The sequence below is a fragment of the Nannospalax galili genome, unplaced genomic scaffold (assembly GCF_000622305.1).
Source record: "Nannospalax galili isolate Female #2095 unplaced genomic scaffold, S.galili_v1.0 scaffold118, whole genome shotgun sequence".
Lineage (NCBI taxonomy): Eukaryota > Metazoa > Chordata > Mammalia > Rodentia > Spalacidae > Nannospalax > Nannospalax galili.
The window spans coordinates 1,130,123-1,146,246 of record NW_008340856.1 but is presented as its reverse complement, the minus strand read 5'-3'; the positions used below and the strand labels follow the sequence as shown (position 1 = coordinate 1,146,246).

The 16,124-nt window shown below is 45.0% G+C and overlaps 1 protein-coding gene across 2 annotated transcripts in view; it reads left to right on the top strand.

Moving 5' to 3' along the window:
* Slc23a2 (solute carrier family 23 member 2) overlaps positions 1-12,527 on the top strand; it is a 100,361-nt gene extending 87,834 nt beyond the window's left edge. For both annotated transcript variants that reach the window (XM_008835899.2, XM_008835897.1), the window contains exons 11-16: positions 699-846; positions 2,332-2,437; positions 7,577-7,706; positions 8,370-8,507; positions 10,233-10,328; positions 12,199-12,527. In XM_008835899.2, the coding sequence (XP_008834121.1) occupies positions 699-846; positions 2,332-2,437; positions 7,577-7,706; positions 8,370-8,507; positions 10,233-10,328; positions 12,199-12,431 (851 nt within the window). In that variant the 3' untranslated portion in view covers positions 12,432-12,527. The remainder of the gene's footprint in view (positions 1-698; positions 847-2,331; positions 2,438-7,576; positions 7,707-8,369; positions 8,508-10,232; positions 10,329-12,198) is intronic.
* Positions 12,528-16,124: the final 3,597 nt, after the last annotated feature.

Here is a 16,124-nt window from a genome sequence, read left to right as displayed (position 1 = left end):
GAACAAAAACCAAACCTGCTAGTAACATAGTAGTGCTGTCTAGTTCACCTCTGGGATGTAGACTAGCTGTGACTTCACTGCTTTTCATTCAATGCCACTGTTTGTACCTGGATAAGACAGTGTTATAAATCCCTCTCATACACATTTCTATCAAGCCAGGTATGGTGGTTCATGCCTGTAATTCCAGCAGTCAGGAAACTGAGGCAGGGAGATTGCCATGAGTTTGGTTTTGAGACAAGTCTGGGCTACATAGTAAGTACAGGATAGCCAGGGTTGCATGGCAAGGCACTGTCTCAAAACCTACAGTGAACCAAATTTCTGTCCCAGCACAGCAAGCAGTGTTAAGTTGGGATTTAGCAGACTTTGAGAACCGGACTTCGAAGCAGGAAGAGAAGCATTACCTCTTCCATTATGTTTATTTATTTTATGTATATGAACGAATTGCCTGCATGTGTGTAAGTGCAACTGCATCATCTCTCCAGCCCGTCACTTCTTTTTTAAATAAAGGTGTAGAGATCAGCCCTCACTGGGGCCCCAACTCAGCAACATTTCCAGATACTGATGTGTTGATTTAAGATTTAAAAACAGTTTCTAAGAGTTTCAGAATCCTGCGGAGAGCTTGCAGAGTCCCCCGAGGTCTTTCTACCTTTTGCCTGTCCCTAGAGGAAAGCACACATCTTTCACGGTTGTCTCCTTAGTTCAGTGGGGGCTGCCCACCGTTTCTGCAGCTGGAGTCATCGGGATGCTCAGTGCTGTCGTAGCCAGTATCATCGAGTCCATCGGTGACTACTATGCCTGTGCCAGACTCTCCTGTGCCCCACCGCCTCCCATCCATGCAATAAACAGGTACGTGTTTCATTGACCCATTGGTTTAGATAACTATCTCAGAGAAGAAACCAAGAGTTCAGTATGAAGGCAGCCAACAGCAGGACTGATTGGCCGTTTGTTTTTGGCCACATCACTGCCCTCAGGTGCTCTAATTTCCTCATGGATTGCAGAACAGCATCCTACCCTTCCTTTAGTCTCTTCAACTGCCTGGAAGAGGTGAGTGCTTCTCTCCTGCACTTAGTGTGAATCCACTTGACATAGAAAGGTCACCAAAACAAATGCCGGGCATTACCCCTGTTCTTTGCTTGGTCTTGTGCCATTTTGATATATGTCAACTTTGATTTTCTGTTGTCTCATTTTCCCAAGGGTTCCCCCTTTTTCTACATAAACTAAATTTTAGGCTCTTTGGAGTAAACCAGCCTCTTTGTGGTTTACAGGGGATATTTCTGAATTGCAGAAATTCTGGGTTTTTTCCTCCATTCAGTCCTGGTTGCCACAGTCAGACAAATGTCTTGAGGACAGTTTTTCTTGAATCTGTGAAGAAAACTATAGACAGATAAAACCGCTGTAGGTCTGTTAGTGGGTACAGCTTAGCTGTTTTTCAGGGTGATCCTTTCTCAATCATGATTTATAGAACTACACAGAACAAAAAAAGTAAAACTGGCAGGACCTAGTGAACTGTGGCGTTTGCACCTTTGCACCCTCAGAACACTTGGTCCTTAGCTTCCAGGAGTTGGTACAGAATTGATCCTAAGGAGGCTACAGAAAAAGGAGTGGAGAACAGGTGACCACCCCTCCCCCATTACCTGCCTGAAAACGGATCAGGCAGAATGAGATCAATGGACTTCATGGATTCTTTCTGGGAGTTTCTGTCCAGGGTTTTACACATCTTTTTTTTTTTTTGTCTTTTTGAGACAGGGTCTCCCTGTAGCCCCAGCTGGCCTGGAACTCACTATGTAGACCAAGCTGGCCTTGAAATCACAGAGATCCGCCTGCCTCTGCCTCCCAAGTGCTGGGTTTAAAGGCGTGCATCACCATGCCTGGCCACATCTTTCTTTAATGGACATTGCTGCCGAATGTGATGAACTCATTTCAAATTTTAAAAAAGATTCAGTGTTTACAAACTTACAAAGCATTTCTTTAAAATTAAACTGTATTTTAATAGCAAAGAATGAGATTGAGCTGTTTTACTTCAAAGCACAGTTCATGCTTACCTAGATCCCTGAAGTTCTTTGATTTCATTTGAAATGATTTCAGACTACCTGTCCAAAATGCAGCCCCGAGATACCTTTCTCAGAGTTGATGAGCCTGGGGGGATCCTGCTGGCAGGCTCTACTTCAGCAGGGCAGGGAAGAGACCAGAGATTCTGCATACCACCACCACTCCCTGCCCCTTGCCAGGCTCTGTGTATATGTTGCTTGTGGGGTGCAAACATTTAGAGCCCATTTCAGTGTTTCCCCATTGAATGACTGTTTCTCTTTCCTTAATTTCTTTACATTTTAGGGGGATTTTTGTGGAGGGTCTTTCCTGTGTTCTGGATGGCATATTTGGTACCGGGAATGGCTCTACTTCTTCCAGTCCAAACATTGGAGTTTTGGGAATTACAAAGGTAAAAATGTTTTCCTAGATAAATGGCTGGGCTTCTATCCATTTCACTGATGGGACTAACCTGTGAAGGGCCTTCCATCCTGACTGTCTTCCTCCCCCTTTTTTCTTGGATGGGTGTTTGGAATGCCTGTTAGGAGGCTGCTTCTTACTTGGCCACTCTGGGCCCAAGGCACCTGGGTGCGTCATGACTTCCTGCAGTCTGCAGGTGCTGATTGAGCACCTGCTTATGCCAGGTTCCTGTTCTTAAGCACTTGAGGGTATGTGTTGAGTAGGAAAATGGGAGTTTGTATTCTAACAAAGGATTATCCTTAGCACTAAGCAGAACAAGTCAGATGAGAGATGATACCCCTCATTACAGTAATGCAGTTCTTAGACTTCATGGCAGAATTCCCTTTCAGTGAAGCCTGTGGAATCACAATGAAGCAGGGCCTGGATTTTAGTCCTACCCACTTGACCCTACTCAGCATGCTACCTAACCCTAGACATAGGCACATAAGCCTGTGGCTGCCCCACCCCAAAATCCAGCTTCCGTGAGAATAAGTCTGCTTCAGGCCTTTCAACTTTTTATGGACAATTAAACTTTATGTCCCAGTTGCCTTTAGCCAAGTAGTGCTGCTTGCCAGGATGTTGAGGAGCACTGGTTGGACTACCAGCCATTGAATATTGTATAACTAGAGACTGTTAAAACTGGTTCCCCATTCATCATTCTTCTTGACCTGCATGAAGACCTGAGAATTCAGCCCAGAAGCCTAGGCTTGTTTGACCTCACTAACTTCAGGCAAGATTCTATAACCAGATAAAAAGAAACCCACTACTATTTGATTCATCTTTATTTCAAATCCAGGTGAGAGGGAGCAGTGCTCAGATGCAGGGAGCACTCCTAACTTGTTTGTTGATCTTCCTCTACTAGGCAGCGCTGGCCCAAGCTCAATTTCAGGTGTGCCGATGGCACCATCTGCTGCTGGGTGTTTCCAGCACATAGTATGGGTGGGTGGGCCCTTTCATGAGTACTTTCTCCAGTGTCTGGCTGAGGTCCTACAGTAAGCAGCAGATACAGAGCCCAGGGAGCTGAAGGAAGGGTCAAATGGGCACAGAATGCACAGTAACTGGCCACTCCTGAGACTGTTTGCTACCATGGCCTGTGGACATAGAACTGGTTTCAAATAAGATGGTCATAAAGTTGCTGAGAGGAGCTTGTGGAGGAACACAGTTTAACAAGCACCTCCCTGCCTATACCTCTTGAAGATATCTCCTAATAGCTAAGGTCACTGAAGGGAGTAAAACAAAGTGTCTTCTACAGTTTGGCTAAGGTGATTTAGGGACTATTTGATCATTCAGTAGCATCATTTTTTTTCTGAAAAGGTACCTTGCCATCACTTATTTTTTAATTTTGTATGTGTTTATGTGGGGTGTGAATGCAGTACCCACAGGTGCCAAAAGAGAGTGTTGGATTACCTTGGTGCTGAATTATAGGTCTTTATGAATCACCCGAAATGGGTGCTGGGAATTGAACTCCCATCCTCTGGAAGAGCAGTATGTGCTCTTAACTGCTGATCTATCTCTCCAGCCCAATAGCACTTATTAATGAGCTGATTTATATATCCCTAAACCCCTTGGTACCAAGCCTTTGGAACTGTTTCCCCAGGCAAAGGTGGCATCCAGTCAAGGACAGTGTCAGCTCTGGAATGTTTATATTACTCAGAATCACAAGATGTGACCTGGAGAAGAACGATGTTATCAGTTCGTCTGTGTCTGCCTTAGAGCAAGGGAGTGGGACTTGCAACATAAGTGCCTGTGTGCTACAGCCCTGTGGCCGGCCATGGAAGACCCTCTCCCTGGAGAAAGGAGGCACTAGTTCTGCACTGTATTTGACCCCTTATCCTGCTGAATGACAAGACACTTTTATGCACAGCTCCAGAATTCTGCAGATCTGATCCTTGCTGTCTAATACAGTCAGGAGCCATATGTGGTTGTTCATGTTTAAATAAGCTGATGTTAAAAATAACAACAATAAAAAAGTACCAAAGCCAGATGTGGTAGCACACACTTAATCTTGGGCAGTCAGGTGAATCTCTGTGAGGCCAGCTTGATCTACATAGTAAGTTCCAGGACAGCTGGGGCTATAAGTAAGACCCTATCTCAAAAAAGATGGCTCAGTGGTTAAGAGCATTTGCTGCTCTTTCAGACCTAGGTTCAGTTCGCAGCATCCACGTGGCCTCACAACCAACTGTAACTCCAGTTTCAGGGGCTCTAATGCCCTCTTCTGGCCTCCAAGGGCACCAGGAACACATGATATACATACATGTATATGCAGGCAAAACAGTCATACACATTTTTTTTTTTTCAAATTGCTTCCCCAGTCACATGGGACACATCTCAAGGCTCAGTGGTTTGTGGCTTGATGAGTATAGGTAGATCATGCACTTTCATTTTAGCATTCTAAGGGACAGCTGGGCTGAGCCTTTGAACTAGACTCAATGTGAAGGGAGGACAGTCTGTGTCTCCCATAGGTTAGCCTGCGTTTCCTGCAACTCTGCTGTTTGCTGCCTTTTGTTCAGTTGCTGCATTCCCTGGACCTGAAATTGTTAACCTTACCAGAGATGGGTTACCTACCCTTCCTCCTCTGCTGAGTGTGGTCTGGTGTCCATCCTGTAGAGAGGGCAATACAACACAGTGGAGTAGGTGACTGCTCTGGATTCCAGCTCTGGCTCCATTTTCTTTCAACACTGCTGGCCATAGGCTACCTCTTTGGGCTCTATGCCCTTGTCTATAAAGGTAGCTTTGAAGGTCTTGGGATTTACCACTTGATATAAAGCACCCAGCATGGCCTTCTGGCATGTACCCCGTACCAGGTATGGTATATAGATATGATCACTTAGGTTGTTTAGCATTTGACTTAATAGGAGCAGAGTAAATACTGTCTTGAATATAGCACCTCTTAAGTGGGATGTTCAGGGAAGATCTTTTCTCTGTTGCATTCCATGGTATTGAAGACTTAGAAAAAAAGAATATGGTGCTGACTTTTTGATGGTCACAGAGGCAGAGCTATGACAGTTCAGGAAGAAGATCAGAGTAGGTGGAAAGGCACCAGGGGATGGGGAGTGAGAAGAGATATAAAGCTCCTGTATAAGCAAGTAACAGGAGGATGGGGATTTCGGGGAGAAGTACAAGCTGGGCATGGTGATAAATGTTTTTGTCATCCCAGTTCTCAGGAGGCTGAAGCAGGAATATCATGAGCCTGGGCTATATAGTGGGTTCCAGGTCAGCCTGGAACAAGCAAGCAAGCAATCAAACAACTAACTAAAAAGCATATGTAAGCACTTAGGTAATATTTATTAACAAAAGTGACTTAGTTACTAAATGATTTTGATAATGTGAAACACATAATCTTACATGCATATTTTTCATATAAGCCGTATTGTTGCAGGCATCCCTGGGCCAGTGTGGCTACTCTGACCTGGCAGGGCTGTTCAACCCTGCTGGGAATCCTCAGAGAGGCTGTTCTGTCTGATTACCCGCTCTTCTGCCTGGACACTCTTACTCAGCCCTCTAGAACATTTCCATCCCCAACTCGGACTTTTTTCTTCCTTCCTACTGGGCTCCCACATAGCAGATTAGTGCAATTTTATCATAAAGTTATGACTTAACTCATCTTAGAATCCACCTGTCCCCACGTGCTGGTCACACGGTATTTCCTCAGATGTTAGCTGACAAATAAGCTGTTCATAGATGCTAAGCTTCCTTGTCATGTGACTGTGGCCAAGCGTAGGTCCCTTTGCCTGACCCATCAGTTTGTGTACTCTTTGCTGCTGCTTGCCTGCCCTGTGTGGTGTGAGGAAAGGCTAGATTCAGGCAGTGGAGGTTGAAGTATTTTGAAAATGAATTGAGTCCCTTCGCTCAGTCACTGAAAGGTCTGTAATTGTCTAGCTGGGCAGGTGCTCTTTATTCATACAGCTAAAGGTTAGGCTCTGATTCTTTGTTTTTTAAGTCTCTTTACCTGGTTTACATCTTCAGAGGATATCTGGGGGAGGGGGTAAAGAATAGAAGCCAACAACCCAAATTTCTTTTTTCCTCCCTCCCCTGCCCTCCTCCCCTCCTCTGCCCTCCTCTTCTTTCCCTTCTTCTCATTGTATTCGGGGGACATCTCACTATGTGGTCCTGGTTGGCTTGGTGCTCCTTATGTTGCCTAGACTGGCATCAGTCCTCTGCCTCCATCTCCTGAGTGCTAGGAGTAAAGATGTGAGTCACCATGCCCTCCAAAGAAGTGATTTTATTTACCAGTCACCAGAAGATTTAAGTAAGGGACTGACCTTCCCAAATGAATGAATGAATGTTAGAAAGTTTACTTCATGACAGAGACCAAGGGAAGGGCCCACAGGCAGCAAACCAGAAAGGACACAGTCACAGCTCTCTGCTGGCCAGATACCATTCACCTGCTTTAGGTACATGATGTTCTTTAATTCTTAAGGCAAAACCACAGTGTTTATCCATGATAGATTAAGGAGCCTGGGACCCAGTGGGGCTGCATTGCTCAGTCATATAACCAGAGGTTCAGTGGGTTTGGGGACCAGCACCCAGGCTCCACAATGTTGCATTCTTAGGCCCCTACACTGTACCAGTCTTAGAGTAAGACACCACGAGAGGAGGTGCTTCTCAGAGTAGTAAGGAGATGTTTTATCTAACTTTGGGAGATGCAGGGAAGATGGAGTTTGAATCACAAGGATTTCGAGTGGATTGACTTATAAGAAGTCATATGAGGAACCCGGAAGAAAAGCTACTACATCCACAACCCCAACCAAGGAGATTATTCAGCCAACCAAAGGCATTCAGAGGCCACATTCAAACACAAGTAGCAGCATCCAGGGGAGCAATAAACAAAGGCTGATCCCTGGGGCCACCAACCATAGTCAAGAAACAAAGAGTGAGCTGAGGTGGTGGGGAGGGGACTGGAACAATGGCGGTTGGAGGTCCTGAGTTATCTCAGACTATTACAAATAGTAATTTGTAGTAATTAGGTGTTGTGATTAGTCCTTATTAACTGAATACCCAGGGACTCTTGTTTGTCACATTTGCCCTGGGCCCTGGGAGGCTGGGTTGGAGAATGACAAGTCAGCTTATGCTCCATTGATAATGTCCACAGGTCGGCAGCCGCCGAGTGATCCAGTATGGTGCGGCGCTCATGCTGGGCCTGGGCATGGTTGGCAAGTTCAGTGCCCTCTTTGCATCCCTCCCAGACCCTGTGCTTGGAGCCCTCTTCTGCACTCTCTTTGGTAAGATTCTGCTTTCTTGGTAGCAGACTCACCTCTCACCTACCCTTCCTCACATTGGCTAATTATTAACAGGGATCATGATGTTTTGGCCAATAAGATCTGACAATAAATTTAACAATTTCCATTTTAAATTGTAAAAGGTGATATCTTCAAAAACTAAAGACTTGTGTCAGGGCTGAGTTTATGTTAAGAATAGATATAATAAGAAAGCTATGCTATGGAAATAGACAAATTCTAGTCTCTTTAACTAGATAGAATTTCTAATTGATTTTACTCAGATATCTTCACTTGTGAATGAGCCATTTAAACATGACCACTTTAACAAGGGATCTCTGGATTTGATCTCACCATTCGATGCAGTCATTGGGGACATGCACTAGCCATCTAGTGGGTTTCTCAGTTTAATCCAAGAGAGAATCAGGGAGAGCCATCATCTACTCAGTTTAAAGAAAATGTATTGTGATGCTTATGCTAGTGGTCATTTGGATCAGACACAAGGGTGGTCATGGTCTAGCTCCATACCTCCCCCTCTTCTTCTGGCCATTGCACTGGTTTCTAAGCTGATTTCTGATGGGTGGAGGAAAGTACCTCATCCTCTAGGATAACCTGTCACTGTGCAGCAGGTGAACCTAGTGGAACTGTGATCTGCTGTTTTCTCTGCAGGAATGATCACAGCTGTTGGCCTCTCCAACCTGCAGTTTATTGACTTGAATTCTTCCCGGAACCTATTCGTGCTTGGATTTTCAATCTTCTTCGGGCTTGTTCTTCCAAGTTACCTCAGACAGAACCCTCTAGTCACAGGTAAGAGAAGGAGGAATCTTGGTGGGGCCATTGGAGTTCGAACCACTTTTAAAAAAAAAAACTCTTCTAGTGGGGAAGGATCTTGGAATCCCAACTGTGTGCTGGTGAGCCTTTGCCTGTCTCCTTTCTGAGTCTCACTGGATTTCTCAGGAAGCCCCTGGGGCCTCCCACAGACCCAGCACGAGCCTCCACACTGCCTCCGTTGTGTCTACAGGTTGGCGGCCACATGAGATGCAGGTGCCAAGGGTGCCTTTCCTTTGGTTTCTCCTTTTGGTTTCTCAGACCATTGCTATTGAAAAAACATTTTTTATTTGTTTTAATTTTATATGTATGAGTGTTCTGCCTACATGTATGTAAGTGCACCTATGTGTGCAGTGCCTGAGGATGTCAGAAGAGGGCGTCATATCCCCTAAAACTAGAGTTATGAATGGTTGTTAGCTACCATGACTATTGCCATATTGTCATAATTTCTTAAAACTTAGTTTTTTAGACTTAAATAAAAATAAGTTTTTAAATTTTCAGTTCAAGAATACTTACTTAGCTCTTATTTTTTATTTTAATAAAACACTGGTGTTATGGACAGAATGACAGAAGAAACTGCTTAAGAAATATCTGTTGTTGTGGAGCTTGGTGGCATACTCCTTTAATCCTAGCACTTCGGGGGCAGAGGCAGGTGGATCTCTTGAGTTCAAGGCCAGCCTGGTCTATATAGTTAGTTTCAGGCCAGCTGGGGCTACAGGGAGACCCTGTCTCAAAAAGAAAAGAAAAAAAAAAAAAGAAATTGCTCTGAACCACTGAGCCATCTCTCCAGCCCCCAAAGTGACATTCTTATAGCAGGGCATAGTGGTGCACATCTGTAATCCTAGTACTAAGGCAGGAAGAGTGCCACAAATTTGATGCTAGCTGAGGCAACTCAGTGAATCCCAGGCCAGCCTAGAGTACAGAGTGAGGCCTTGCCCTCCATACCATTTCCCCTCAAAAGGTATTCACAGCCCAGCGTGGTGGTGCACACTTTAAATCCTAGCACTAGGCAGAGGCAGGCAAATCTCTTGAGATGGTGGCCAGGCCGGCTGGGGCTACAGAGAGAGAGACCCTGTCTTAAAACAAAAGCATTCAGGGTTGAGCATGGTGGCACAGGCCTTCGATCCCAGCGTTCACAATGCTTCCCGTCTGTTTCCTGGTCCAGGTTATACCCAGTACCTCCACAGTTCATTTAGGTTGACAGTCACTTTATTATATTCAGCTTCTATGTACCATTGTTAAGAACTTCTGTTATGGGGCTGGAGAGATGGCTCAGCGGTTAAGAGCACTGACTGCTCTTGCAGAGGACCTGGATTGGATTCCCAGCACCCACATGGCAGCTACGAACCGTCCTTAACTCCAATTCTGGGGGAATCTGACACCCTCTTCTGACCTCCAAGGCATTGCATGACACGGGTGCGCTCACATACATGCAGGCAATGCACTCGTACACATAAGATAAAAATAATAAATAAAATTTCTCTTATGGAAGTATCTTTGGATTATTGTTGAATGTATGCATAGTAGTTTTAAAACATTACTGACAGAAAATTACCTACACATATACAACTGAGAACTTTATACTTTCAAGGTACTGTATTGATTGCCAGAATTGTATCCATCCTACTACCCTTTTCTGAGTCAAGGATGGGCCTGCCTTGGCTACACTGATGACCCTTAATGGTGGTTCTGTTCTGTGCCCAGGTATATCAGGAATCGATCAAGTACTGAACGTCCTTCTCACAACTGCTATGTTTGTAGGAGGCTGTGTAGCTTTTATTTTAGACAACACCATCCCAGGTATGTAATATATATCAATCATGCTTATTATATGTGTGTGTTACTTTGGAAGGAAGAGCAGCAGAATCTCACTGTGGAGCCCAAGCTGGACTCAAACTCAAGTCATCCTCCCTCAGCCTTCCAAGAGCTGGTATTACAGGCATATACTACTGTATTGGGTATGTGTTACTTTCTGCTAAACAAAAATGAAAACCATAAGCACTCAGTGACCTATACCTAGAAGTACCAGCTAGCTAGCTACTCAGGAGGCTGAGGCAGGAGGACTCCTTGAGCCCAGGAATTTGACAAGGCCAACCTAGACAGCATGGTGAGACCCTGTTTTGGGGTTAAGGGTGGGAGTAAATCAGTTCAAAACTCTCATTGGTTAAACTTGTCTTCTAAAGCTAGCTGGGTGTGGTGGCACACACCTTTAATCCTTTGAGATTAAAGTGGTAACTCAAGAATCAGGCAGGTGGATCTGTGAGATGGAGGCCAGCATCACCTACATTGTGTTCTGGGCCACCTGGGGCTACAGGGAGATCCTGTTTTCAAAACAACAAAAAAACATAAAGTAGTTGAACTGGCACGCCATGTATAATAAGCTGGATGACTTTGGTTCTCTTACTGAATCACTAGTAGAGACAGCAGAGCACTCCTGTGTGTCAGGAGAAGGCAGAGGGCTGCCTCAGGAACACCCTAGGCTCCTGCCTCCCTTCTCAGCATGTGCCTGGGCCCTGCAATGTGGTTTTCCTGGACTCATTCACACAGTCCTGAGCTGCTGGTAACCTATGGCACTTCTTCCTATAAACGCTGTCCTTTAAATGAGTCATTCATAAGGTGAGTGTTTCCAGCTGACTGACTAGAGGAACGTGGACAAAGATTGAGATCAGCAAAGCCATGGAGACACATGGAGGTGGTTGTCCCTCTAGGACCTGGAACCTTTACCCTTCTTTTAAAAAAATATTATATAATCATAGCCAGGCATGGTAGTGTATGCCTTTAATCCCAGCACTTGGGAGGCAGAAGCAAGCAAATCTCTGTGAGTTTGAGGCCATCCTGGTCTACATAGTAAGTTCTAGACCAGCTGGGGCTACAGGGAGAGCCTGTCTCAAAAAGAAAAAAAAATTATATAAGCATAAAGAAAACCTTTTGTATATGTGTTACGGTGTCTACAGAGGCCAGAGAGGGTGTCAGATCCCCTGCAGCTGGAGTTAACAGGCAATTGTGAACCACCCAGCATGGGTCCTGGGTACCGAACTGGGGTCCTCTAGAAGAGCAGCAAGTGCTCAGTCACTGAGCCACCTTTCCAGTACCTCCTATAATCCTTCTTGATAAGTGCATTCTATGATTGCTGATGATGGATGAGGCTGGGGTGTGGCCCCACCTTGGAGCCTTCTCAGTCTCTTAGGGATGGCTACTGTACCACTTTAAAAATGCTGCTTTCAAGGAAGGGCGATGCAGTTCCATCTGCGTGGTATGTCTACCATCTGCTCTCCTGTAGTCTTGTAATTGGGGCAGTTTAGTGGTGGGTTGTTTTAAGGGTAAAATCTCAAAACCTTCAAGCTTGAAAACAAGACCAATGCATCTTCTACTCCCCCACACTAAACTGGAGCAAAGCAATGTGATGCTGAGGACATACAGGCATCATGAAGTCACTCGGATGTGGAAAAAGAGGGACAAGGAGGGGGTTGCAGTTCTTGGGCTTCTCACCTGGAGAGCCAAGCACCTTCTACTTCTCTGGTACTCTGTGCTGCTCCTGGGCAAGTCTGGTTTCTGGAGCAGGGTTTGTGTATGTGTGACTTTATCTTACTACATAATTCCATGTATATATGGAATGAGTCTCATTCCTAAGATAATTAAGCATTCTTTTTTTTGTGTGTTTGTGAGACAGGTACTCCAGAGGAAAGAGGAATCAGAAAATGGAAGAAGGGTGTGAGCAAAGGGAGCAAGTCCCTTGACGGCATGGAATCCTACAATTTGCCATTTGGCATGAACATTATTAAAAAATACAGATGCTTCAGCTACCTACCCATCAGCCCAACCTTTGTGGGCTATACATGGAAAGGCTTTGGGAAGAATGAGAGCAGCCGGAGTTCAGATGAGGACTCTCAGCCCACAGTATAGCCTTTGTTGTGCCCTGTGGCCTGGCCGCAGTGAGGCATGTATCTGTAGTTCCTTGCTGAGTAACAAGAGGAAGATAAATGTTTGTATATCCACTTTGGCATCCTGTACCCCAGAGCTAAGACGGGTTGCACATCGCTCTTCTGTTGTGAGTGGTGATTGTGTCTAATATGGTGTCTCACCTGTCTCCTTATTTAAGCCCTTGATCCTTTGTCCTTTGAGTGTCCATTGCTGGTCATGGTCACTGAACTTGAAATTATAGTCATCCCATGGGAGTAGATGTTTGAAATCTATAGTGTCCTTCTTCAGTGCCCTCTGTCACCTAGTGCTAGCTTTCCTACAAGCCACGAGTTCAGGGGCCTCTGCGTCTTATGCATCATGACTTTCACTTGACTTCACCCTGAGCCTTCAGAGGAGCCACCAGTATCCTCTCCCTGGTCCAGTGTGATTCTGTTGTCCCTGATACTCAGGAGGCTACTGACCTAACTGGAAATGACGGCATGGCTGCCCTGTGCCCAGGTATGGCACACATCAGGTCTGAGTGAATGGAAGGAGAATGGAAAGGCCCTTGAGTCAACACAATTCTCAACTGCTCTTTCTGCCCACCACCCTGGCCCCTCTAGGCCAGCACTGTTCATACTAGTGTCTTTTGCTGGCTGAGACACCCTGTTTGGCATTTCTCACTATTGGCTAGTATGACGGGTATAGAGTGTCCACAGATAAGTCTATGGGCGTCTTGGCTCTGCTGTCTTGTGGATGTTACTGTTGCGCGTGTCTGTAATTAGGAGGTTTTATTCCTGTTTAATGTTACTGACTATAGCAGATTTCTGAAATCAGTGTTTTTCCATGTGACCTTCTAAACTTGCATCCCTATTCCTTATCCCTTCCCCCCTCTTCCTATTAAGAAAAGAACCAGCATCTGTAAAGCTGTGGACACCATCAGGGAAGCTTGTTGTAATGGCTGTTGAAGGCCAGTGACCATTGTTGTGGTTGTGTTTTGTACTGCTTGATACCATGGAAGTGTAAATACTTTAATGTCTAATCTATTTATCAAAACTGACTGCTGGACCAGAGCCCAGAAACCATGGGTCAGTTACATGTGAATTTGTTTTGTGATGAGGGGGAGCCGGGACAGTAACACATCGCCACCATATTGAATGTGCCACCATCTGGATAGTCATTCCTTCCGTCGCAGGTTCTTTCTGGCAGATCTGGCTTCATGAGACCTTATGTGGGGTGTCAGGTTACCCTGGATCATGATTTTTGTTGAAGGGAAGATTAGATCCCTTAGCCAAACACTGCCTGTTTAATTTGTTGCAGAAGATACCAGGAAAATCAGCTAGCAAGTGCCCTCTGTTAAGAGTTCTACTTTAGAACACTAAATTCTCTCTGACAAGTGACTTCTTTTGACTTTGGCTTGGTTTTTCAAGCCAAGGAAAAAGCCTAAGACATAGTAGTGACCTTGCTTCATGAGATTATACCTCTTCAGTGACCATGGACCTGGCTGAACTTTGGATGTTAGTGGGCATTCCTTCCTCCCACAGCAGAGTGTGGCCGTCAGCCCAGCACAGTGTGCATTTCTGTGCTGTAGCCCCAGGCCGACTCCATATCACCATGTTCCAGATCTCTGGTAGTATCTCCACTACCCCTTTGACTCAAGTTTTGGGTTTCAAGAACACCCTAGAGCCACTTCATTGCTTTGCCAAAATCTTATTCCACATAAATTACGTTTGGTCTTTTTTTCTGTTTTCTAAATGTATATTCAGAACATTTTCTTTAGAAGCATGCTGGTGAATTGTTTCTGTCCCTTCTGCGTTGGCAAGCCTAGCAGCTCTCCCACCCTACATTGCATTCAGTTGCGTCTATTTTTATTGTGCTCAGTGTCTCCCATTTCACTACTCTGAAAAGTGGGGTTAACTGGTAAATGCCTCAGAGATCCACAGTATTCTAGGTACTCTATGGTGAGCAGGAGCAAGTATCCAATAGAAACAAAACCATTAAGATTCCGGCCCAAGATCCCTTCAGCTTAACCTGATGTTTGTGCCCCTGGTGAGGTCCACCTAATGTGCACCTCAGGGCAGAAGCCCTCTCCCTTTGGAGCCAGATTTGGCCAGATATTGCTGTGATTTCTTCTGTTAGTCTGAGGCATGGCTTCAGTAGGCATTTACTTGGCAAAGGAAGTCCTGTGCCAACACCTCCCTTTGGAAACAGTATTCCCACCCCTCTTGCTCCATCGGTGCCAACTTTTGCTAGTCTGTTTAAGGGGAAGGAAGGGGACAGGAGGAAAGAGCAGTGTAACCAGATGCTGGCATGGAGCTGAGTACTTTCTGCACCACCTTTAGTGTCTGGCATTCACTAGTCATTAGTCAGACTTGCCTATACAGCACATACACACACTGTTTAGGAAGTAGTCCTGCAGCAGATGTGCCACAGCATGGAAGTCTGTCACAAAAAGGGTGTGTATTTATGTGCTTGAGTCCCAGCACACACCTGAAGTGGGGAGGTTGAGGGAGACATAGTAACCACTCATGGTCTGTGCCTGATACTCTTCTGTTCAGGTTGTTGGCCTGCAGTGCAGGGGCTGTTGACTGCGTGCTCTATTTGCCAATGGACTGTTATAAAATATTTTGGATAAGGGCTGCTTTTGCAGAGAATCTGAGTTTAGTTCCCAACAACCATCCCTAACTTCAGTTCCAGGGAATCTGACAACAACTTCTTTGTGGGCATTGCACAATGCAGGTGCACATACATCCATGCAGGCCAAACACTCATACATATAAAATAAAAGTAAATAAAATTTTTTAAAAAATTGGGCTAGGCATGGTGGCACATGCCACCCAACACTCTGCTGAGGCAGAGGCAGAGGCAGGCCTGGTCTATATAGCAAGTTCCAGGCCAGCTCAGGCTACAGGAAGACCCTGTCTCAAAAAGGAAAAAAAAAGTGAATGTACTTGCAGGACATTCCATCTCTTGTTTTCACATGGGCTACCTGTTTACCACCTTCACCTTGAAAGCAAGCATTGGTGTGAGCCACAGAAAGAACATGTGAAAAACGACAGAAGGTTCTCTGTGGATGAGAGTCCACTCAGACTCAGAAAGTAATGGGAAATGGCACCAGTCTCTGTCAGTGATGGTCATTCTCATTGTCAGGTTAAACTTGGCTTCATTGGTACAGTTAGCATCAGAATCCTTCAGGAGGTTTCTAACTTTTAGTTTCCTGGGATTGGTCCAGGCAAGGGGAGTGGCTTTGCCAGGCCGGCTGGAATGAAGTATTGTGAGTCCTGCTTGTTTCCCATTTTCATGATAACAAATTCACATGCAGGATTTACTTTATACTGTAGAATACTGACTTTCATGATGACAGCTTGATTTATGCATGAGTATTGCAGTATATCCATATAGTAAAATAACATTTCTTTCCAGGATAATAGTCACAGTTTTCCAGGGAGGGAATGATAGAATTTTCATGACAATGTCATGTGCTAATAGAATTTCTCCATTGATGAATCTCTAGTATGTGTGGATATTTCATTTACCCATATGTATATTTTATGACTGATCTAAGCTCTTAATTCTTTCATGTTCCTACTGAGATATTGATATTAGCAACTTAGACTTCAAGCTGGTGAGTTCAATCTCATGTCTTACTAATACTGCAGAAGCGAACAAGGAGCGATGGTGAAAACCTCATTCTAG